A 26,212-nucleotide genomic window follows, 5' to 3' on the forward strand; every position below is an offset into this window, starting at 1 on the left:
TAAATCACCTCAGCAATAACTGTGACCACCGGGGCTCCAGTGGAGGGGCCCCAGGAACCGAGAGCTCTGAAGAACATGCAGGAAGCATGCCAGGTCTCTTCCCCACGAGAATCTGCCCTGATTATAAATGCCAAGTACTCTGTTTCCAGGAATCACGGCGAAGCATGTACAATAAGCTCACAGACTCCCCAAGTGGGACTAGCCTCCCAAACAAAAAATAAAAGCGCTCCATTCTCTCTCCCGTGGTGACATCCAGAGGCATGAATGGACAGCGAATCTCTGAGGTTTGTGGGCAAGGCACTGCCGCAACATGGCCGCACGACAAACCCTCAGGAAGCATGCTGTTCCACCTGGATCACACTGCGGTGACTGCAGTCGTCATGGGCCATTTCAGCCAAGAACGTGCAGGACACGGTACACCACCAGAGCGCTACCTGAAACACCCTTGTCCTTCCAAAGCCTGTCATTGGATGCTGTCTCCAGGACTTCTTCCTGCAGAAAGACAGGTGCTCTTATCTATTTAAAGAGAATTACCAGAATCCATTTGATGCATGTCACTCCCATCAGCTGCACTGCACATCAGAAGAGATGTAACTGTACTGAACCAACAGGCATTCACACTGCATGTACAGTTCATAGAGTACTTTCCTCTGTGCGTATTATTAACTTTCACAGTGCTTTAGTGAAGTACAGGAATATATATATATATCACCGAGACACAGCAAGAATGTGGCAGAGGTGGGCTCATAACCCTTTGGCTCCAAAGTAAGTTCTCCTTCCAATACACACACAAGTTTTTAATTTTAAGAAAACACACTGGAGAAACAGCTGTGAAAAATCTTCCAATGAAGATGCCAGTATCATAACATTATGTCTTAAAAATGTACAACATGTCATTCCATGGGTTGTATATCTTAGAGATGCTAAATTAAATATTTACTATGTTTGACTCCTGGACTGAGTTAAATACACAATGATCAACAGATGTTCCAAAGAGACACTATTTATATTTATCTCTAGGAAAAGATACCTAAACAAATAAATATCAATCTAAGCAAAAATGAATGCTGTGTAATTGTCTGATTTGATGTAAAGAGTAGACAGTGCCCCTAATAAGGAGAAATATTATTAATCATTTGCTAGTTGAAGATCACTATAGAGAAGAAATATAATTACACCACCACAATTGAGTGTCAAGCCAGCTTTATTCCAAGTGAAAGTTCCACCTCAAATATTAATAGGAGATATATATTTTATATATATACACACATATATATGTATGTGTATGTATATACACACACATACATACACATATATGAGTATGTGTGTGTATATACATATATACGTGTATACACGTATATATATGTACATTTGTGTGTGTGTGTGCGTATATATATATATATATAAAATATATATCGCATAAAAATAGCTAAGCTCTGATTAGGCAGATATGCAACCTATAAGAAAATAATTTTTTCATATATGATCTATAACAACTCATTTTCACAGCTCCTTATAGATATGAAATACTTAAAAACACTTAAAAGATACTACCGTGTTTCCCCGGAAATAAGACCTAACCGGAAAATAAGCCCTAGCATAATTTTTCAGGATGACATCCCCTGAACATTAGTTCTAATGCATCTTTTGGAGCAAAAATTAATATAAGACCCGGTCTTATTTTCGGGGAAATACGGTAGATGATTTGCAGACATGTAATCAAAGTATCTTAACTTTGTTCACATCAACTTACGAAATAAAAACATGTACATCACACAAAAAACTGACTACCATCTAAAAATAACTAACCTTTGACAACACTTTTTCAGTGAGAAAGATGCAATGACTCAGGGATTTCCAGCCAACAAATATCTGACCTCAAATATTTTCTACAATAACACGTGGTTCCAAATAAATAAATACTTGCCAAATCCTAAGTTTCAAAACAATATTCTATGCACTGAGTAATATTTCCGACTGGGCCAACACAAGAGTTGCTTCCTCAAGAATAGTCCTGCTCAATTAGACTGGCTTGATCTGGGGACACACCTGAGCAAATTAATTTGCTACTTTAATAGGTACAACGCAGCAGCAATATGGGCTTGAAGCCCCCATAAATTAAATTAAGGAAGATCTTTATGATCAAAGTAGGGCTCTTTCTTTATAATATTTGACCAGGAATGATGGAACCCCTGGACAAGGTGAGCTTCCGCTGGAATGCTGATGCTCTCCCTGATAGAAGCTGCTAGAGTCTGGCCCTCAGCAGAAATCACCAGCACAAATATCAGAGAAGGGTGATGTGATCAGGGCAGCATCCCACAGGCACACTAAGTGCCTGTGCTGTGAGAGTTGCTGGCTTAATTACTTGCTGTCCTTCAGGTTTGATGGAATGAAGATCTCACTGAAGTACTGGAAGGTCTAGAAAAGCATGTGGCATGAAGTCAGTGATTAGCCCTTGGGTGCTCTCTTGCATGGTGGGGTGTCACTGGGCGGTATCGTTAACAAGGAACCCCATATCGAATCTGTAATAGCACATTAGAATTCCCACCAGACCTTTTATCTCCACCTGATTTATACCGAAGTTACCTTTTCATTCTTATTCCCATTCTTTAATCCATCATTACAGTCAAAAAGCCTATGAAAATAAAATCTAAGTTCATATGTATTTGTATAGGAAGTTGGTATATAAAAAATTAGAGAATCAGATGTTCCATTAAACTGATTGGGTAATTACTACTTAGAGTCTTTCTAGTACAAGGATGAATTCCCTAATGATGGGTATTAAATGTAATTAGACAAAGCTGTTCACTTTTCATAATTAATCATCAATCCTATTAATTATGTCTGTATTACACAGTCTATTAAATTAGCACACATAATATGAGGCCTTCATACATCAAAGAGAAGCATTATCATGGCACATTAGTGACTTGATAATTCAGCTGAAAGGAACACGGAATATTCATAATTATGCTGCTTTTAGAAGGACCACCACTTTTCAATTCCATTATGGTAACAGATAAGGATACAACACAAGGTGCAAGCAAGCATGCTTTTGTTTAGAGGTTTCATCACCCAAAGAAGTCATATTAAAGGCAGGTGTGAGGTGGTTAGAGCTCTGTATTTGACTAATTAGGGAGGATATTCATGCAGGGAGGAGTCCTGTGGCCATGGTGAGGTCAGCTCTGCAGGCTGGGGTAAAGCACATGTGATCCTGGGAACAGATTGTCCAGGTTAAAAGAAGCTGGGTTCAAACTGAGAAAGCCTGAGACAGGAGACAGTGCAAGCCCTGGTCCTCAGTGCCCACTGGAGAAACCATCAGGTGCTTTAGGACATGCAGAATGATGGCCTTTCCATCTTTTTTTTTGCTAGGTGATCTTTGGAGGGTGATGGAGGCTTTGCCACTGAGACACAGGGGTGACCACCTGCTGGGGTGCTAGCGATGCCCAGGCTTCCTGCCTTAGAAGGGCCAAGTGGACAGGATACTGAGAAGAAACAAACACGCATGGAGAGGCGGAAGGGGCAAACTGGAGTCAGAAAATCCCCGTATCACAGTCATGAACTGAACTTGACTTCACATGCATGGACATAAGAGGGGAGGAAGGATGAAGGCGAATCTAGCAAGGCTGCTTGCAAAATAAGTGTGATGTATACAGAAGGGGCTTCACGGCTACTTCAATGATAAAACAACATGTCTGAGGCATTAAGTTGAATGAGTGAAGAGCAGCACGCAGTTTTGCTCATCAAATGTTAAGTCTCCCCAGTATGTTCCTCTGAAGGTAAGTCAGAGGTTTATGTGATACAATTATACCTACATCAATTGGGGGAGGGTTGGCTGTGGAGGGAGATGGAACAGAAACAAAATTTCCACTATACAATTACGAGCTTAAATGAACAATTTAGTAAAAGTGCTTGCAATTTAATTGAAAATCAAAATCACAAATGTGGACCAAATTAGTATTTCCTTCCCCACACTAAAAAATGTACAGTCTAAATGATGCAGCAATTGTGACAGGAAATACAAAGGCAAAAAAAAGAAAAAAGAAAAAGAAAAAGGACACAGAATACTATGATTTGCAGATTTCTTTGCATTAGTTTGAATTTGTTAAATTTGTTTTGTGAGAAAGAGAAATAATTTACTATTCTCATTTGGAAACAGATTTACTAGTTGAACAATTTACTGATTACAAATTTATCACTTAAGTAGCAAAACACAACAGGAACTTTTATCTAAACAGATTAATCTGAGAGTTTTGAACACGAGAGATTCACTGCTGGATTTTTCCCTCTAGATAAGCTGGAATTCTTAGGCCTCCTGGGCTGGGCCCTAGTTTCCCAAGTGTAAGCCAAGCATGCCTGGTTGATTCATGAGCTGTTTCTTTCAGTACTGAAGTTTTGATATTTAAATATGGTGATACTGGCTGTGCATTCCCTACCCCTCACCCCTGGCGTGAAACGGGCCTAGGTATACCTTTCATTTAGATCTTACGAAAGTAAGTACCATTTTTTGTAGGAATTTTGGCCAGCACTTTGAAAAGATAAGTAGCACTAAGTTGGAGGCATGCCTTGATACGTTTTTGGCTCCACTTAGGAGCTACAAAGTTAGAAGCTACAAAGCTTGTAGGTATTGTAGCAGAACCCACTGTCCGTCACTAAAAGGCAGGGCAACCACATGTCCCAATTTGCTTGGGACACTCCTGGTTTAGAGTTGCTGTCCCATCATAAAGTATTAATAGCCCTCGTTACACTCTCAAAAGCATCATGGTTTGAAGAATAAATTACATAGATAGTCAACCTACTAAAAGAGAATCCAACTTTCAAACATAAATTTAAATACTCCCTGGCCATTACACTAAGAAAACCGAGCTCTGTGAAATTCGTGAGAGCAGATATTGTGTTTCTAAAATATCTTTCCATCTCTTGTATACCAACATGCAGCATCATACTCAGAGGAAGTGGCCTTCTGTCTAGTGGCCAGAGATCACAACTGCGGAGAGGGGGCCGTCCTGACAAGCCTGAGTCATGACGTATTAGGCACCTGAGTGCCATTCATTGGCTCATCTATGGGAATTGCTACAAAGCTGTGTGGCAAGAAGAGCTCTCCTTTTCCTCAGGTATCTCCCCAAACATACACAATGATTTACATCTCAAAAGCACGCAAAAGTCTCTAACAATAAATGGACAATACCTGCAACTAATACAGCTTGCCTGATCGTTTACCTGCTACTCTGATTAGAAGTTCACTATCAGCTTGAGATACATCACTGTCTTTCACGTGACTGGATACAAGCAACATAGGAGAGGGAGAACCTTGGGAGCAGGGACCGAGTCGCTATTAGAGTTGCCAGCTGTCTGAGCCTTCTGGACTCCAGAACAGTAGCTGGCTTATGTCAATAGGAACAGTTCTGTTACAGGTGTAGGGCTGACATACATAGGTCCTCTGCTCATGGGTGTATTTCCATGGATCCCAAGGAAGGGCTCTGTCAGTGACTCAGGCCTCACTTTGTGTTCTTGGGCTTGGGAGAAAACTGCGTGGGTGAAATAGGAATCAACTGTCAGCAGACAGAGGAATAACGGGGAGATTAAGTTAGTAATTCGAATTTAGTTGATCTCAAGGCAGCAGCAAGCTTTGTGCATTAAGTAGACTCTAATATGGGACATGATGTTTCTATGTGGAACAACAGACCACTCACTGTAAGTAACAGGGTAGAGAGAGTTCTGATGTTGAAAATACTGAAAGGACGAAGCAGCCCATTAGAACATGACAGTGCTGTAACATCAGGACATTCTGAGAGCATTTTATTCTGAAAGCTTTGTCTTGGGAACACATCTTCTGCAGCCTTCCCCTGCCTGCTATTACTACTATGGCTCTATGTGGCACGTCAACCAGAAAAACAGATTTCAAAAATATTAACTGATCTAGGCAAATGGCTGTCAATATAGATTTAGTAGCCCCTGGCAGAGATGAAGGATATTTTTCTTGGTCTTACCTATGCAGTAGGGACAACACTGGCCTTTTCTCAACACAGGTCTCTCACAGGATACTGCAGGGCAAGACTCCGAATAACAGCTAATTACACTATCCATGCACACGCAGCTGGTACACACATCAGGCTTCCACGACTCAGCTGCCAGGAATATATCCCCTTCATCGTTTTTGCAGTAACTAGGCACGCTGTCATTATGGGATGATGAAGGCTGGAGAGGTTCATCTGGAAAAATGAACAAGAGGTCATCAGGGAAAAGATGCTGCAGGCCACCAAACGTGCAACGTCGTGTCTGTCTCACAGAAAGCTCTCTCAGTCACTATGGCTTGGTGTGCCATATGCCTTTAACAACGGCCCAGTAATGAAACAGTCATGCTGATTCAAGTAGGGTCTTGAGTTTTAAAGCAAAACAGCAAAGACCATAAAAGCTCTGCTGCAGCGATTCTGTTAGTTGCTTGCATAATGCCCACTCTACTGTTCCTCCTTAGCGTCACAAAAGCCTGATTTTTTGTACGGGTGGTCGAGAACTTGGGTCACAATGGTTGTGAGTCAAACAGGACTATCCTGCTCCCTGCTTTTCCAGTCTCCCTTGCAACTAGGGGTAGCCACGTCACCTGGCTGTGGCTAATGGGACCTCCTGGCTAATGAGGGAATTTCTGGGAAAGTTTCCTTTTCTTCAAAGAGGGGCAGATGTGATGTGACTGCCATCCTTCCACCTTCTTCCTGCCTTGACTCTGAGGGAGTTGCCTGTAGCTGTGATATCCTTATCCTACCCGTAAGAGAAAGACCTTGACATCACTATGACACGAAATTAATGCTAACAAACATCTGCCTCCAAAGTCCTTGTAATGTATGTAAAAGAAACCTCTACACCTGTTTAAAAACTATGGCTGGGTTTTCTCCTACTTGCAGCTACATGTAGTCTTACCCAATCAATACTCAAACAGAGTTTCGTTGCACCAACTAACCAAAAAACACCTACATGTAATATTCCAATGTTCATGCATTCACATTCTTGGCTGCAAGAAGAGGGGAAATCTAAATCACCCATAAGGACGCGCCCACAGAGAAATCTTCTGCAATACATTGGTGTCTTCGCTATTTAAAGACTTTAACCAGAGGGTTCCCAGATCTAGTTACCACTTCACACAGAAAAGAATGTCACTAGAAAACCCAGATATCCCTTTGGGTCTAGTCTTCCACTGAAATTACATGAAAAGTGTAACCTCAAGCAGAAAAATGATTCAGATATAACAAAGAAAAATATGTTGGTGAGGTTCCTAGATTAGAAATCTCACAATTGGCTGATGTGAGAGGGGGCGTAGAAGCACAGAGGGGACAACAAGCATCCCAGGGGATACAATTACCACAAGGGACTCAGCTCTTCAGAAGTTGCTCTTCCCTTGTACATAGATATCATTTTTGGACTACCTTAGAGCACAAGTATCCGAAGATTAGAGATGGTATTTTTCTAGATGTATGCCATTTTTCAGAGCTACTGTTGAAATTGTGATGTGAAGAAATTAACATTTAGAATTTCAAGACTTACCTTGTTATCGCTGCAACACAACTATAAACGGAAAGCTCAGAAAGATCAATTATAGGGTGGGTGACTGATTTTAAATTTTAGACATCAGACAATGCTCTTCTTCACTTCTGTAATATTGATATGTAACAGAGAAAGTCTAACATTTAAGATGAGGGCTATCGTTGAAGTATCTCTCAAGCTCTATGTAAGCAAAGGAAGAATCGCCCAGGTTTAGGGTTATAAAGGAGAAGTCAAAGCCAGGCACGCAGGGGTGCTGGGTCCACTTAGGAACCATGGAAAGAAAAGATTGCCTCCGCATTGCGTGGCCAGGATCTGAGGGGCCTCTACACATGCACACTCGCCTTGACACCCGGCTCTAAGAAACCATGCTTTAACATACTCCGGAGACCCATTTCCAGGGAGCTCTTCATCTTTTTCTGGGCTGAACTTCTGAGTTCATTCAGGTGTCCTGCTAGTGGTTGGGGAAAAGTCCATTTCCCCCCCTCTCCCTCCTCTGACCAACTCTTGTTATTTGTCCTCAGATGCTAGTACAAGTGGCACCTGAGGCTACTTCCCACTTTAATTAAAACTTCCTGGGTTATATGTGCTCTTAATTATTACCTTTCCAAGCACTTCTCTCATTTTGTCATTATTTACTTAAATGTGGCATATTGGATTGTTTGGCTTTTCCTTTGGATTATTGCTCTATTTATTTTCATTAATCTGGGGATCCCCCTGGGTCAATACAGGAATTCTGTAAGTATTTGTAAACTGAGTATCTAAATGGATATAAATTCATGACCTCCATTGAAGAGATCACTCAAAGTGGTTTCTACCAGGAGGATGGGAATAGTCAGGGTTGTATATTAACACAGACTCATTAGCAGGGTTTGCATCTGAACGAAACAGTGATAATGATAAATACAGAGTGATAATAATAATGATAAATGTATTGTAGGGACTAGGTTAGGCATATCCTAACAACCTATGAACTATCTTATACCAGAAAAGATGTAACACTAATTAAGCTTTTCAGATCAACATGGCTGCTCATTAAATACACCAAAGATTTGGTATGAAGGTGACAATACCTCAGCAGCCGTGCATGATGACAACAGCAAATAATGTGGCTATCCCTACAGGTTCATCTGATGCGGTTCAAAAAATATTATCAGTGTGAACCCATGAAGACAGTGGGCATTGACTATGCTGGATGGAAAGACAGAACGACAGATTCTGGCCGGATGACTAGATAATCCAATGTGAAAAACAGTAATAAAATACAAGGGCTTACATTTTACTGAGTAAAAATGCCCTAAGAATATACACTTGGAAGGTAAATGGTTACTGATTTAAGTGGAAAAAAGGACTGAGCAACAACAAAATAAAAGTAGTGTGCCGTCAACTTGTTAATTTTATATATACAAATTAAATATCTTTTGAGAAAAAGTCATATATTCTAGTGTTAATGTGAAGTGCTACTTTAGTTACAAAACCAGTAACTTGGTTTAAATACGACAAAATCTGATTATGTTTGTTTCATGACCATAAATTGACCTGCTAAGGCCAGATTAGCTGAGAACCAAAAAGAAACAAACAGTAATACTCTGTACATGTGCAGTGCTAGTCACTTAATACTTTTGGATCTTAACTTATTAATCATCACAGGTTTGAGGGGGTGAGCCCTGTGCATATTTTAGCAATCCCCGTGCTTCACATTCTCCAATTATCTTTACCATCCTTACGTATTTCAAAGAATTTTATTAACATTATGTATCAATAACTGCCCTTCACATTTGTTAAAGACAAAAATGACTTTTCTACTTAGCAAAATCATCTAGAATAAACTGGTGCAGCATGATTGTCTCTTCCTGCGTAAGAGATGTAGGGTTGAACAAAAATGGCATAAAGAAACAACGGCCCCTTTTTTCCGTGAAGTCACCTCTGGTGCAAGGCATACTGATTGCCTAAATATGTGGTCTACAGAACGAAATGAATTTAGGGAGCAGGTTGCCAGATGTTCCTGCCTGGCTTACCGGCGACTGGGTTTGGGACACCCCTACCTGGGGCTCAAGCTGCTAGTCGGCAGAATGACAATGCCTGAGCTACAGCCTTCCCCTCCATGTGTCCCGGGGCACAGCGCTGGTTACCTGTACACTGTGGGCAGCAGGAGTCCTGGGTACGCGAAGGGTTCTGGCAGAGCAGCGGTGGGCACACCTCTGTCTCACACAGCACCCGCCCACTGTGGCAGGTGCACTGAGTACAGGAGTCTATGTTCCACGTCTCTCCTTCCACAAAATACTCTCCTCCAGGGGCGTGGCAAATGGAAGGGGTGCTGAGCTCTGGCTTCTGCACCACAAAGTCATCTAGGGGAGGGCACAAAATCAAAACACTAGAAGTTATTCCTCGGCAGTCATACCGCCTCTTGAAGAACCGGGTGCTTTGAAGGATAGAAAAGATGAATTGACCACTCACTCTGTTCTTATCAACAGAATAGTCAAGAAAAGATTTCATGGGTAGAAATACGAGGCCAGACCAGTATAGTGTTAGGAAGTGAGTGAGGTTCAAGTGGTTCGAGTTTATCGATAATAATGAGAGATTCCAATTAAGAGAATTAAATTACATGGAGAAAATTCCTACTGTAGAGATAAGAACAGGGGCCTCGTAGGGGATTTCTGCACATGTGTAGAAATTGTCTAGAAAGGCGACTTTTTTCGTTTACTGAAAACTTGCTATGGTCCAATTTCTATGCTAAGTGCTTAACATGTGTTATTTTATTAATTCCTATATCAACCTTGCAAGGTAGGTACTATTATCCAGTTTTACATATGAGGGAATTGAGGACTCAGAGTATTAAGGGCCGAGAAGGGATTTGAACCCAAGTCTATGCTTGTTTGGGTCATGGATATACCTCCAGATTAAACACAACTTCCAAATGCTCTGTGCTCCCCTGTCTTCATTATCTCTGGGACCGTGAGTCCTTTTATCCTTGAAAATCCATCCTGCTGTTGAGCAGGCCACACCCCAATTGAGACCAGCTGCCAGCAAACTGAGCAGGAATGCTCTTGCAGAATCAACAGTCTGAAAACCCTCACCTGAGATTAAACATTTATTTGGCGATAGCATCATCAAGAGAAGTGAATGTTCAGAGGCTGATGGTAACTATGATTTCTTTCCCTCCAGGAGAGGCAACTGTGGCCTCTTGGTGAGATGATAATGATAGAGAGGGAATTTGATGTTGAAAACGTCTAGAGGTACTGGGAGTTGCCCTGAGTTGTGCTGGGGAAATGAGAAGTATGAAGACATTACGCATATTTGTCTAATCCAAATTCAACAAGCATTTCTAGAAGGTGTTGACAGTGTAGAACCCTGCCGAGAAGCAGTCTGGAGACATTAGGACTAGCTCACGCTTGGGGCTCAGAGGAGACTGGGCCCCAGAAGAACTACCCTGTCTCTGCAGAGACTCAGAGCTGAAATCTCCTAAGAGCTCACAGGCTGTTACTTTGAAAGGGGTGTTGAGCACAGGAGTCAACACTGCTGACATACAGGGGTATAGGCTGATTTCCAGTGAAGGAGGTAACTTTTAAAATAGCTGTATCTTAAGGGAACTTGTAAAGACCGGAACTTGGACTGAGAGAGGGTATAACAGAAAGCTGACCTTGGCCAATGCTTGTATTAGTAAGCAACTGGACAAAACTTTCCAGTACATGAGGAAAGTAGAGAGGAAGATGATCAGAATGAAAACTGATCTGGGGCAAGATGACCAAAGTGCCTTTTTCATGGTTTATAAACAAAAAATGATTCCAAAGAGCATCAATAAACTAATGTTGGAAAAAGACTCCCTTATTGCGTTCCAAAAGGACTTAGAGAGGATTGACCATTACTGCCCTTTTAAACGCTGACATGTAGAGAAGTGACCAGGAGAAAAACAATGTGTGCTTGCAGGTCTCATCTTGCTAACGATTCCCTTTGTTTCATCTATGTACTATGTGCCTTAGGGAAAATATGAGCGTGGCAGGAGAGGTGGAGACAAAAGAAAAACTGAAAGGCAGAGGATGAAAAAGGAAAAAGAGAAATCTAAGAAATAGTATCATTCTATCAGAAAAGTTTAGGAACTGCTCACTTAGCCCAGGAAAAAAAATAAACACCACAAACAGCTGATCCTTCAATGGAAGAGGGGAGAAAATATTCTTTTAAGTCCATGGATACGACCATACTGGGGTCTCTAGTCAGAAGAATCCATATGTGGTAATCTACTAAAGATATTTGGAAAAAATCTACTTACACACACGTATATCAATGTATGTGTGATTTTATACATGTGTATTTAGATATCCATACACCCCTAAAAACATGTCAATAATTTTGATATGTGTTTGCATTAGCACTTTCCATATCTCTGTAATAGACAAAACCAGTTCTGGTTCCACTAACTTTCAGTGCTTAAGTCAAATGGCATAAACAAAAATGGCATAAAGAAACAATGGCCCTTTTTTCCGTGAAGTCACCTCTGGTGCAAGGCATACTGACTGCCTAAATATGTGGTCTACAGAACGAAATGAATTTAGGGAGCAGGTTGCCAGATGTTCCTGCCTGGCTTACCGGTGACTGGGTTTGGGACACCCCTACCTGGGGCTCAAGCTGCTAGTCGGCAGAATGACAATGCCTGAGCTACAGCCTTCCCTTTCATGTGTCCCGGGGCACAAAACCACTGTTCTTAACAGTATCTTTGCATTTCTACCAGTCTGGCTCAGTCTTCACTGAATTCATGTTTAGTGAAGACCCAGATGCAGCCCTCACTCTATACACTTAGGTTTCTAATTAAAGCAAGGGGTCTTCATTGGAACACACTTTTTCCTTCCCCAAAGAGTCACGACAGAGTTCTGTCTCATCAAACTGCTCATTTATCTTCTGTTTCAGTGGATGCTAGGGGTTTTTCGTATTTAACTAGCAAAACATGTGAAAAAGGAAATCGTTTCGATACAGAGCACATCTGACTAAACTATGGGGAAGAAAACAAAACAAACACTGTAATCTGGTCCTCTATAGGGATATGAGAACTGCCTGTCGTTTTGATCCCTTAGTAGTTATTGAGGTTGTAGACTCTCGAGCTGAAAGGACTTCAAGAGTCCTTGAATGCAGGTCCCGGCCAGCTATGCTTCCCTCCCACCTGGGCTGCTTTGCTGCAAAAGGACCAGGCCTGCACCCACTGCATAAATAGACTCATCCACAGGGAGATACAGGACCAGGACTGACCAGAGAGAAAATAATCATGACTCGAAAATCTGACAGTACATTTCAGTTTCAAAAGAAGTGTGATGCAAGAATGGGAGACTTCATTTCTCCCTGGCTTTCCAGCTGACATACTAGTTTACTTTGCATAAGAGAGTTCATCTTTCTGTGTCTGTTTTTCAAATGAAAAACAGCCTAATTTTTCCCTAACTCAAGTTTTCCTCGACTCAAAACAGCTTGCACAGAGGAAGAAATACTAAATATAAAATTGTGTTGAGCTCTTTGGATAAAAGGCCCTTGATGAGGTAGTATGATAATAATTACAGTTATTGACAACTATAATTCAGATCCCCAGGAGTTATAATCTCTTCTGCTCTTCTGGTAGCTCATCTTGATTACCATCACTATGATTTTGAATGTTTTGGATGTGTGGTCACTCTAAATTTCCCTATTGGGCAAGAATGCCAAATATCCATTAATTTAAAAAAGAGTAATAGCCACAGACTTCAATAATTCTCCCTCTCCAATATTACTTTATAAATAATGAGCTTTTATGGAATAAAATTACCACCACTCCCCTTCAGTTAACTAAGATATTCAGTCTTAATACACTATCTGTAAAATGGCAAGCTGGAATTGAAACACATAAACCCACAAATCTTTAGACAACTGTGGTTCAAAGACCGATATAACTGAGTAAATCATTCAAAAAAATAGGGAGGGTGGTTTTAGAGCTTTAGCATGTTCTCTGGTCTTTGAAGGCTAATCACTTAGAGTGCCCAGCTGATTGTGCGGCTGGTGTTGACAAAAACCCCGGAGAGCTGAAATGTGTTCCGGGGTTGTCCCCTGCATTGCCCCCCGAGTCCCAGATGGGATGAGGCCCTGCGAGGCAGAAATCATTTGCTGAGGGAGAGCACAGGATGGCAGCCAGCTTTTACCTGAACACGAGGGGCAGCACTGTCCCGGGTGAATGGTGGGGTTGCCACAGGCAGGCACTGGGCAGGTGATAAGAGCACACATTTCCCGTCCATTGGAACAGTAGCATTCCCGGCACCCATCATGCCAGCTTTCCTCATTTTTGTGATGATGGCCATCCATGGACAGACATGTGCCCGACAGGACGGGTGGCCCAGCTGAAGCGGGGACCTCTGGACAGACAGAAGGCAGCCTTGGTAAAAACATAGCTACGGCACACGAGCAATAGCCCATTATGTCCTTACAGGTAATGCTACCCAGCCTCCAAAAATCACGTCTCCCAAGGGACAGTTCGTTACATGGAAAAGGCTCATGAAATAATTTAAGTTAACAGGCTCTCAATTTTGAAAAACAAGGAGAATTGAAAAAAAATAAATAAATAAAAACCCTGCACATACGCTTCTCTCCTATTGGTGGGGTTCTAGTGTATTTTTACCTATTTCACTCTACTTTCTCATTATATATAATAAACAAGCATTGATTTCCTAGCAAGTGTTACATGTTTAATATATGCAGAATAACCACTCCAGAAGTCACCCAATGGGGACATTCTGGGCCCCTGGCAACTAATGGATTTTTGTCCAGCAGGTCATCTGAAGCAGTGATTAGATCTTTGTTTACTCTGACCTCTTGAAAACACCATTAAGGTGATAACTGTCCAACTTTGAAAAAAAACAGAACAAACTTGAGGGATCTTTTATTGCTTAATCTGTGGATCTGCTGACAACTAAAACATACGGATGTGGGCAGCTGGGCCAGAGCGGGTAAGCATAGAGGTGGTGGTCAGAGAGCATGCTCACATGGCTTCAGGAACGTCCTTGGAGTGGGAGGTCCCAGGCAAAAGGTATGCCCGGGATTCGCCCCTATACACAGCTCTTGGCTGGCATGTGCTTAATTAGCAGTTGTCTACATTCTCACGCAAAACTGTGTTACCACAAAGTACATGAGCCAACTGTTCATCCACCCCTATCCTCAGGGGCTTTGAAAAGGGATCTCTGCTGTATTAACTGTATCCATCCACTGCGGGACAGAGGGAGACTCTATGGAGGTCAAGATAGATGCTTTAGGCTCAAGTTTCTGAGACAAGTAAAACTGAAGAGCTAAGAAGTGATTCATTTGGTCAAGGTGCTTACCCATTATATGCTTACTTTAAATTCTATGGTGAAGCTTTTGTTCTACTGAGATGCTAGGAAAACAGATAGACCCATAGAAAGGGACAACTATGTCACAGTACAGAGCAATCACGGAAACTGTTTCATTTACATGATGTCCTTCTGTTCTGTTTCTGTGTCCCCGGTTGCTCTGAGGCGGGTAGGGTCATGCGTTCACACTTACCTCTGCATTTGCAGATAAGACAGCCATGACTATCTTGCTGGAAACCCAAGGGACAGATTTTACTGCATGGGAGCTCTGGGCATCTCTTACAGCGACAGATGTCACAGCCGTGCTTATTCTTCCTGGATAATTAAAATTTTGTCAGAGGTCAGAAAATCCAAGTCTCAAATAATACCCAAAGGATCAGACCTAGGGTCACTGAAGTGATGGAGAGCTGGAGTTTAAGTATATAAGCCCACAAACCTTTACACAAATGTTCAAAGGTCAATATAAATGAGTAAACCATTCAAAAATAAGGAGAGTAGTTTCAGAGCTTAAGAATTTTTCTGGTCTCTACCTAATCATTTACAGTGTCTGGCTGATTTTTGTGGCTGTTGTTGACAAAAACCAGACCTAGGGTCACTGAAGTGATATTATTATTAAGCAGAATGACTTGACTTCTGCTCTAAAAAACTCTTGGAGTGATGTGTAATTAGCTCCCTGTGGTCATGACTACCCCACTCCCCCCTCAGACCCCCCCCCCCACCATGGCCAAGGTTTAGAATTGCTCAAGTACTTATGTGCTTCTGGGATGTAAATGTCAGAATCTCAATAACGGAACTGTTGATTTAATTAGGAGAAGTGGTACTACAATATAAAAGGATGAACGTGTAATTCCATGAATAGAACAGTGAAGGATATACTGTTGGTCATTGTTGGAGACGAGCATTAGGGGCAAAAGTCCTTCTTTTGTCAGGGCTACAGGCTTCCTCCTACGACCATGATCTCTTAGAAATTCCAGATACTAGTAAAAATTTTAATGAGATGGCTACAGAAACTTATAGAAGATAGAAGTTAAGAACCCATAGAGCTGGGAATGCAACACAAACGGTGATAAAGAATAAAAGCCTTGAGAGGTCCTGGAATCAATGTCCAGTAGTTACTTCACTACTTAGAGAAGAGTATCAATTGAACAATGCTCCATCCATGGGGTATGACCAAAGCATATGGGGTAAAGGAAAAAGGCTGGATAAACTTTTTTTTTCTCCTTTAATAAGCTACAGTGCCTAAATGTTGTGCTGATCATAAAGATAAAATTAAACAATTCATTTTTTTCTCTACAAGAATGATACTGCCTGTTATAAAAGGAGCTCAAATTCTCCTTTGCTTTCTGTCCACTGGCCACAGGACCAAGTCCTCTTTCAGGCTCAATATCTCGTTTATAGGAGCAGTTACTATACCCTCAGGTTTTAATCCAAGCAGCCCTAAGTGGCTGTTCAACTAAAAAAAAAAAATCCCTGTTCTTTCTCATCTCGGACAAATTAAAAGACAGCCCTATGGGAAACCCTTGGTATACCGCTGCCCACGTGACAATTCAACTACAATTTGCTAGGTGTAATGGTCTACTTGTTTATGTCAACACAACAAGAGCAAGGAATTAAATGACTTATTCATACCCATATTATACACTGTGTCACTTTCCATACCTACAAAGGCTGTAACTGATTTGTTTGTTTGCTCATTTATTCGTTCATCCATCTATCCACATCTCCCTCCCTCCGTTCTTCAAGCATTTACATACAATATTCATCCACTCAGCATATGTATACAAGAGGCGCCAACGGCTGCCTTCATCCTAACACTCCCATATGGTATCTGGCCAAGAATTCTCCTTCAGAGGCTGTCCTTGAAACACAGTTACTGTTCTGGCTGATGCAGCACTCATTTGTCTACTGTGGTCAACTCGGTCCTCTGTGAATATGCTTACTGACAGGCATACAAAGTGAAATCTACATTCCTCAAAGAGATTTCTCTCTGAGATGAAGGATGGACTTGAACGCTGCCTTGATTCTGAACTGTCATAATACTGCAGCCAGTGGTGGTAGCTATTAATACTATCATAACAATGCTTTATTCTACATTTAGCAGTTAAGCTAAGAAATAACTATACAATTATTGGTATCAGTCATATTTTAGGATTAGGAACAATGATGATTTATTAAATTACTTGCGACATTTTTAAGAATAATGTTCCCAACTTACCCATTGAAAATTAGAATTAAGATTACCCCTCCCTGTTAAACTAGAATTCCCAAGTGGAAAAATAACGATGACTTTAACATGATGGGCAAGAGATGATGGATCTAAGTCCCTTGTTATTGGTAGTATTATACAAAAGTATCAAATTGAAAAGGCAGAAAGATTAAAATGTAAGGGAACCAAGGAAAGAATGATAAAGCAAGATTCTGAAAGGTAATTTATTTTAAGGGATCAACTTGATATGAAGGCAGAAACAGATGGTAATACAGACACAAACGAATAAATGTGAAGTGTCTATTCTCCCTACCCCCTGGAATAACATGATTTCATGGGTTTTGGTTCAATCAAGAATATTTGAAAATACAAGTTATGGTCCTGATCTCCAAGAAAATCCATAAAATCTACTGCTACATAAAGAAAAAATATGAACTGTAGATTAGCACTAAGGCATGGCAGGTAAGGATGCTCAGTATTGCAAATGAGTTCCTGTCACCTAATCTTCAGTATGGATTAAATAAGTTATCACAAAACAGTCAATGGGACAGTTGTGAAAAGTGTAACACAAGACTGGGGCCTCATGCCAACTCCATTCCCCCCTCAATGTCCCAAGGCCCCTGCTATGGGGAAGCTGCACGTAACAGGCCTCAAAGGTAGTGTCATAACAAGGGCCCACCTTCAAAGAGTAAAACTCGATTCTTATCTGTGCAGATACCACCCTTTCCCTGCTTTCTGATTCACCTTAACAAAGCAAGCACAGATCTTCTGGACTCAGCACACTACTGATTCATTCACAAACACACAGAAAACGGCTAGCAGGCACAGCCATTTCACCAAGTTACAGACAATGAACAGGTCTTCGGAATTCAGAAATACGTACAGGTATCCAAATGGACAATACTTGTCACAGATTATGGGTCTGCACTTCTTGGGCCGTGGACGGCACTGACAGATCTCGCAGTTGTGGGCATCAGTTAGGAAACCGAAGGGGCAGTCCAAGCTGCAGGCTCGTTTGAGGCCTGTACACAGTTCCTCCCCTGTGAAGACACAAGGACAGCATGTTTCTTCCAAAGATGAACAGAGCAGAACACATCGAAGCTTCAATACCTTCCCCTCGTCCTCCAACCTTCCACAGATATAAATTTCCCAGCTCTACTATAGCATTAGGAATGGTTAAAAATCATAGTTCATGCTATTTCATGGATATCACAACCTAACTCCATGTTTTGATACTAATACACAAAATAAAGTCCAACTCTGAAAAACAGACTTCTGAAGTGTACTCTACTTGGGTGCTGATGAGACTGAGTGAAGTTTTTCATGAAATTTGTTCTCATTAGTCACCTCAAACTACTGATTAACTGCTTATTGATAAAATGAGAGAATTAGAAAATTACACCTAAAATGTCATTATCTATTTTGTTTCTAGTGCATGCCCATAATAATGCATGTTTTTAAATGTTCATAAAATGTTTACTCTTACAAATTTTAGATGTTATCATATAATACGGCATATTATATGCAGCATAAAAGATGTCTTACTCTTTCTTTAAAAAGTACATTTCTTATAACATGATAAAAAGTGAAATATTCAGTGTTTCATTTCGCGATTGTTTTTCCTATTGCTGACAAATATATAGAAATTTGGATACACTTAGTTAAATGACTAAAATATGTGTCAAAAGAATATCTACATTAATGTTTAACTATCCACTGTTTGAAATGTTTAAACTGTCCCGTTGGTCAGTTTTAACTTCTTACTTCATAAGGGAAAAAAAGAAAAGAAGCAATGGTGAGTGGCAAAAGAATCTACTATATATATTAGCTTAAAAGAAGTCTTCTAAAAAGATTTTAAAGGTGTGATACAGGGTTTAATAGCCTAATATAGGGAATAAAATGTTAAGGGGAAAAAAGAGTGCTCGGTAATATAACCAAAGCAATTTGAGACTTGTCTAAATTAACCGCAGAATTTGAAAGACAGATTCTGACGGCAAAAGTATGGCAATGTTTGAGTACTATTCTGCATGGATTGGTAAGATGGGAAGCAGAGACTATTTTTGTTGAAATACTAAATAAATCTTTATTGTATTTGGACATCCTGTAAGCCTAGATATTATAAATGATGCATAAATTACTAGGAACACATTTGTCCCTTCCACACCAATTTTATAATCTAAAATAAAATCTTAACTACCACTAACAGGTGAAATGGGTTCACGTTTTAAGCAAATATTTTAAGACAGCATCTTTCATGACTCTTATCTGGTAATACTCAAACATTTAATTTACTATTTTCAAAAATGTGATTTATGGTACAATTTTCCATTGTGTCATTATCAAAAACCTTTGAGTACATGTAGCTAATATAACCTCACAGGTTATATATTACACTGTGTAGCAACTAATTACTAATTTGCACCCTTAAAAGCAAAATTCTAAATGGCTCATTTAAAAATCTGTAATTATGTGACTTGCAAGGTCATTTTTTATCTCTCTACCATTTTTGAGGGAATGATGAAAAAGGGAAAAGATTTTCATAGTCCCATTTCTTTCTCTGATACTGACATCTAAGTTGTGAGCTCATTTTTCTATTACAAGAATTTTTAAGTCACAACACGGAGTATATTAGGCTGGGAAATAGATGAATTAAAATCACTCTAAGAACTTCCCAGAATCAGCATACTTGAAACTTATGGAGTCTGAGCAACTCTGTGCCTTAATTTTTCTAGTCCTATAAAAAAGAAGGAGCATTTCCATAGACCTTAACCTAGTATGGTTTTCAACCTTAAAGAAGACTGTTGCATCACTAAGTTTAAAAAATGTGATAAAAACTAAATTTATCTTTAACCAACTCTGCTTTGCAATAGGAGGGAATTTCAAGCAAAGGCTGCTATGTTTAAACAAAAATAAGGGCATTCACAGACAGCAGACAGGCTATGCCACCCAGGGTGGGGTGTTCCCATGCTGCTCTGACTTGGCCTGTGGTCTGGGCCTATCTCCATTGTATACCCCAAAAGAAGGGGGCTCTCTGGTGGGGACGGGGACCTATTTTCTTTATACAGTCCAGAAGCTATCCTGGTGTTTAGCATGGAGTGAGTGTTCAATAAAGATTTGCTGAATAAATGAATCAATCAATGTTTTTGTTATTTATTCCTCCACTCTCATCAAGGCTGCCATATTAACAGAAAAATAATAGGATGAAAAAGCTTACTCTGCTAGTATTGAAAATTTCCAAAAATACTGGTACTTACTAAGCATCTAAACATACCACCTCCTGGCTCAGAAACAGAGAACATTAAAGACCAACTCTAAGGCAGTCCTAGATCCACGTAACAATTATGGACTTTTCTTAGGATAAATATATCATCAAAGCAAACATTTACATAAAGAACAGAATAGACAGATTAGAAAAATCTCATTCATACATGGGAGGGGAGGGTTATAAGTTTGTTTGAAAAGCTTCAGTACCTTACTTGAGGCAACCACAGAAAGAATGGTGGCTTTGTGTTCATAATTTTTCAGCTTTATGACTTGACCGTGATCTAAAAATGCTTTCTAATCCATGGGGGGAAATTTCCATTGAAGAGAAAGTGATAAATAATGGCAAAGTAAGGAACTATACATTATGGCTGGTCAATAGCTGCTATGAATAAACTCTCTGTATACTCTGGAGAAAAAAAATTGTTTGCTCCTAAGGCCAGATGTGGCACAACTGTACGGAGCATCACTTGCGCTTTATTATAAATGAATACCATGTAACTTACGTAGAGAACACAACGCACAGGTGCCCCTAGAGTCCTGCTACACTTCTTTGCTGCATACTTCCCACTTGGGTACTGGCAATTCTCACCAATCTGCCATCAGTTAAGAACACCATGAAGTTCCTGAGACTACTAAATCAAGAAATGCAACACTGCAAATGGTGGTCTTAAGCGTGATCCTGATTAAGTGTTAGAGTTACAGTGAAATGAAAACGAGGAGCCCGCCTCCCTATATTTGATGCTGCAACCGTCTTTAGGTGCTTGATTCAGATATCTATTTCATGAAAAATACAAACTCTTCTTCTCCCTGCTACCATTTTATTTTATTTATTTTTTTGCCTTTTTTGTTTTTTTTTTGTTGTTGTTGTTAAGAGCCCGCTGGCCCATGTGGGAATCGAACTCCTAAGCCTTCGGAGTTAGGAGCATGGAGCTCCAACCACCTGAGCCACCGGGCCGGCCCCCCCTGCTACCATTAATTTTCTATATCTTCATCAGTTTCTAGATAAAGCATTATTAACTCCCAGAATTATAGAATGTTAAAACTGGAAAAGAAGCTACAAATAATCCAGTCAAATCCACTTGATTTAAAGATGTAGAAAAATAAGATGCCAAAAGATTAATTCATATAGATTATCATTTACTACATATAGTTCACAAAGTAAGCTAATGTGTACTATGTCTATTTGACAGAAACAAACATTTTTGATTAAAGAGCAATGTTATTAATGTTTGTACCAATAGTGTTAGGTTACTAGTAGCTTGTTTTAATTTTTGTTGCTATTTTACTTACTTAAACATTTTCCACCACATTTTTAAAATTTTAAATACGTCCCTGAGAAAATTTAAAATAATTTAAATTTCTCTGTGAGCCCGTGATGCATTACTTTGCTTAAGAATTGTATTGTAAGTGTTGTAAGAATGGTATTTATTATAGGTTAAAACAGCAACAATACAATATATTTAAACAAAAGAATTCTTTGTCATGAACCTTCCATGTACTTTTGAAGGGTGTTATTTCTACTGGGTTTTTTTTTTCCCAATCTTAAATGTGCTTAATTTTTTCAATCTGTAATGTGCTTAATTATGTTGCAATATGATATTGGCATGTTACCAATATCACCAACATTAGTCAAGGAAAAGGTCCATTTTTATCTTTTTCGTATCCCTAGTGTTTAACATATAGTAGGTACTCAAATGCTAGATAAATAAAAGAGAAAAAATGAATAAGCAAACAACAAACCAATGAACAGAAGAGAAATATTTACTTGTTGCTGGTCTTATTTTAAGAAATCGCCAGTGGTCTATATAAACAAGGTCTAATCCTTAACAAAAAACTTAGGTATAAATGGTTAGGACCACTGCATGTGAAACAGGCTTTTGGTGGAATACAGAAAAATAACGTAAGGGGGAAATTTAGACAAAAATCAATACTTATCAAGTAGCTGCAATGGGATAAAGAACACATTTATGCCATCCTTCACTACAAGGAGCTTTTCTTTTTTCATAAAACTGGGTAAAAGAGAACCAGAATATTTAAGAGTTAAAATTAAAAGGTAAATGGAAAGTTGCTGTGTTGACTATCCTCAGAGGACATGAATAACCGAAGGCAGGTTAGTGTTGGAATAAACGAGGGGAAATTGGGGGCTTTCCACGTCAACTAGCTTGGGCTGACTTAGAAATGGATCTGTTATAATACAGCTATCATGTAAACAATTACCATATGTCAGGGGTAACACTAGTTTTGCATTCATTTGTTCATTTAGTCTTCAAAATAACCCATTAATTAGGTATTATTATCTGAGCTTTACAGATGAGTACACAGGGATGCGGAGAAGTAATCTGTGATCACCCAAACATAGGTCAGTCTGATGCCAGAGCCTGAGAGGAGAGTTAGGTACGTACAGCCACAAGAATCTGACAACCAAAGATCTGTTGGTTTAATCTGACTCACCTCCCGAAGGTGTGGCTTCCAAACCGGTGAAATAATCAGGATTGCCACTGGGAGGGGGTGAGAGTAGAATGCTCTACGACTAGATGTCTGATGATAGGGAGAAACTAACAAATTCCACTTAGTATTTAATTATGTTTTTAGGTATATGGTGGCAGTGAGTGAGATGGCAAGAGACAAAGCTAGGTCAAGAATCTTAGTATGATGAAATGGATATATGGTCAGAATGCCAAGACCTCAGGAAGAGATCTCAGACAAGGAATATGTCCAGTGGCATCCCCAATTCTGATAGTTGGCTGCTCATTCACTCAGCCAACATCTGCTGAGTACTGAGCACAGCTCTGTGAGAAGGATCAGTAACTTCCGTACTCTGGTGTAAACGAGTACCTGGGTTCTCCCACAGGACCAAAGTGTTCTCTTAACAGAATGTACTTGGGTACATTATAGAATTTGGCTTAAAATGATATTTTATTAGCATGTTGGGTACAGGAGATTTTTATTTCTTAGGGCAGGTCTTGTGTTTTATTTGTCTTTATGGCATTAACACCTACTATAGTACCTTGAACTTGACAGGTGCTTATATATAGCAGGCAAAGGACGAAAAGAGGGAGGAAGGAAGAAAGAAAAACTAGATATCCCTAAAATTTGCAAATAATGAATGGCTAATATTTATATGTAAAAAAGAATTGCTGACACAAAATGCAACAGTCTCCTATACATATTTCATGTTAATGCAATGGAGGAGCAAAGCAGGTAGAATGTGGGGATGTATTTTTACAAAGCCACAGGATGCAATACTAACACAAAGGCAGGCAGAGCCGACTTTTCCTAACAGTCTCAATTGGCCAAAAGCTAGTGATATGTTTTTGATGTGCTTTGATGACAACTGACGGAAATGCTTCTTTGACTTTAACTACCAAGGGCTCAGGGGGTCTTATGAAAGCACGACCATGTGGCCAAAATATTAGTAACAGCAAAGCCCAGGTGAAGGTGGCTGGTGGAGTGATTAAGCACAATGAAGTCTATATTTCTAGACTTCAGAAAGTTCAGGAAAAAAAATGTAGGTGCACTGCTCGGAAAGGATGTAACGCTCAAGAGAGATGAGAAGTGTTAAAATATGAACTCTTCGCAATACAATCACTAATTATCTTGTTAAAAAACCAAAGTTGGCCATTTAAATAAACACATGTGGCTGCCAAAGCAGCTCCCTAACGAAATGGCATTTCCAAAGGGAGCTACGAGAGACAGATATGGGTGACGATGACTGGCCCACCTCTACAGAGAAGTCAGTGCAGGAAGGCAGGACAGCCCCCCATAGATGGAGGCCAATGAAAAATTGAAAGATGACAATTACCCACAGCCACAGCAACAGTTTTATAAACTGTTTTAGCACTAACTCCATCAGGCAGGTAGCGTGATAACACGTAATTGAGAAAACTGACTTACTCCGACCCCTCTTTTGTATCTGTCTGCTTGTGAAAACATTCTTACAACAGAAAGTGCTGACCAATTAAGGTTAAGAGGAATACAAAGCCCAAGATAACTGATAAATCACAAAGTGAGTCTCTATCTCCATTAAGTAATTCCAAGTCCCGGAGCCCAGGATAATTATACCCAGAGGCTCACAGAGAACCTGCTTATTACAGATGCATTGTCTATGTTTGGAGAGATCAGAGAGAATGCAAAAAGAGTTCAGAAAACTAAAGGAGGGCCACATGTCAATTCTAAAGGGACAAAGGATAAAACTATAGAAACAAAGCTTGACATTCACCACTGGAAATGCCGGAGAAAGAATGATTAAACGTGTGGTTTGTGACAGGGAGAAAAGAAAGCAACAACCACCAAGAGCCAGCAGAGGTTCAAGAAGAACCAGCCATGCCCCATTAACTTCATCTGAAGTTTAAAATGGGGTTTCCAGCAAAGGAATGCTGCAACTATCATGTATTTTGATTTCAGATAAGATACGAGCCCAGTGTTTCAAGACTTCCTTGTGGAGATGGAGCTGACATGTTGTTAGCTAAATAATTCCACCAAAGGAGTGAGGATTAGGGTCCAATGTTATTCAGCAGGAAGGGTCTTTAGAGTTACAGGGATCTGCTCTCCATTCGATACAACTTAATTTTAGTTCAGTGTTTTAGATGGGGACATGTAAGTTACACTTATTTAATATAAGCGGGAGGAATAGATAAAGTATGAGATCACATTATCAAGATTCAAAAACATCCCAACTAGTTGGAAAATGGCATGAAACTCTCAGGATAATTTCTATTAAATATGACCCTGCATTTCTAACATTGAAAAAAAAAATCAGATGTTCAAATACAGAATGGATAAGAACCATTTAACAGTAGCTAATATTTAAAAAACAAAATCAAAAACAAAAACACCACATCTAGTGGATCTAGCTGCTTATAAACTCAGTATGAGCCAACAGAGTGTAATTCAAAGAGCTAATTCAAACTTAGGCCACACAATAGTACTGCACCGATCGGACGAAATTCTGGAGTAGTTTGTTTGTTTCTGGGCCACATTTTTTTTTTTTTTTTAATAAGGACAATGATATACTGTGTGTTAAAAATGGAAAGGACCAAGAAACTTCCAGAAACTATGTCACCTGGGAAATGGCTGAGGGGACTGAAGATGTTTACTTTGGTAGAAGAACTAGGGGAATTCAAAACCATTTTGAACAAATTTGGGGTTTGTGTGTGTAAGAAATACAATATACTCTATCAAGTTTCAGAGGTCATGGCCTGGGGACATGATTGCAATCTACAAGGAGGAGAGTTAAGATCAACAAAGTGAAGGACATTCTAAGGATTATGGCTGCCATACATGGAATGTGACATCCTCTGGGTGGGTGCCCTCCTTGTCACTGGACAGGACCAGTCAAAGCTGTTAGAGAGACCCAACTGGGTGGTTGAACAGATACATTTAAAGCCCCGAGGGCTTGTACCCACAATGCAGATGGATATCAAGGAGCATCTGCAATCAAAGAAACGAAGATGAAAACCAGAATGAAGGAGCAGCTCTTTTTCCCCAAACGATTATGTGTTTGTTTGTGTTCAGTATAATTTTTTGTTCTTCTTTCAGGTTGCTAAGGGAATGTCATGAATAGGAATGAAAAAGATATTCAATCACATAATATGCTTTGATAATATCATATTAAGCTCGGGGAAAAAAAAAAGTCTTCCGTATACTTACTGTTTTTGCACTGACAAGTTCGACAACCATTGTGATCAAGTTTGAAACCATAAATGCAGTCCTTCTCCACCAGGGTGCAGTTTGATAACTCCCCACATGCAGGTGGATCAATTGTGATGTAGGTTGGTTCTAATAATAAAAAGAGAAAAAAAATCAATGAAACATGATTATCTTTAGATGCTATTCAATCTTTTCAATCCCACACTACAGTAAGTTGTAAAAACTAATC

General features: G+C 39.8%; 1 protein-coding gene across 2 annotated transcripts in view; it reads right to left on the bottom strand.

The window, feature by feature from the left end:
• The window catches only part of CRIM1 (cysteine rich transmembrane BMP regulator 1), a 184,471-nt gene that overhangs the window by 23,497 nt on the left and 134,762 nt on the right, over positions 1 to 26,212 (bottom strand). For both annotated transcript variants that reach the window (XM_081069037.1, XM_081069038.1), the window contains 6 exons: positions 25,984 to 26,112; positions 17,954 to 18,110; positions 15,058 to 15,179; positions 13,686 to 13,895; positions 9,666 to 9,881; positions 5,991 to 6,212 (listed from right to left, as the gene is read on the bottom strand). In XM_081069037.1, the coding sequence (XP_080925163.1) occupies positions 5,991 to 6,212; positions 9,666 to 9,881; positions 13,686 to 13,895; positions 15,058 to 15,179; positions 17,954 to 18,110; positions 25,984 to 26,112 (1,056 nt within the window). The remainder of the gene's footprint in view (positions 1 to 5,990; positions 6,213 to 9,665; positions 9,882 to 13,685; positions 13,896 to 15,057; positions 15,180 to 17,953; positions 18,111 to 25,983; positions 26,113 to 26,212) is intronic.

This window comes from Rhinolophus hipposideros, assembly GCF_964194185.1.
Source record: "Rhinolophus hipposideros genome assembly, chromosome: 12".
Taxonomy (NCBI): Eukaryota; Metazoa; Chordata; class Mammalia; order Chiroptera; family Rhinolophidae; genus Rhinolophus; species Rhinolophus hipposideros.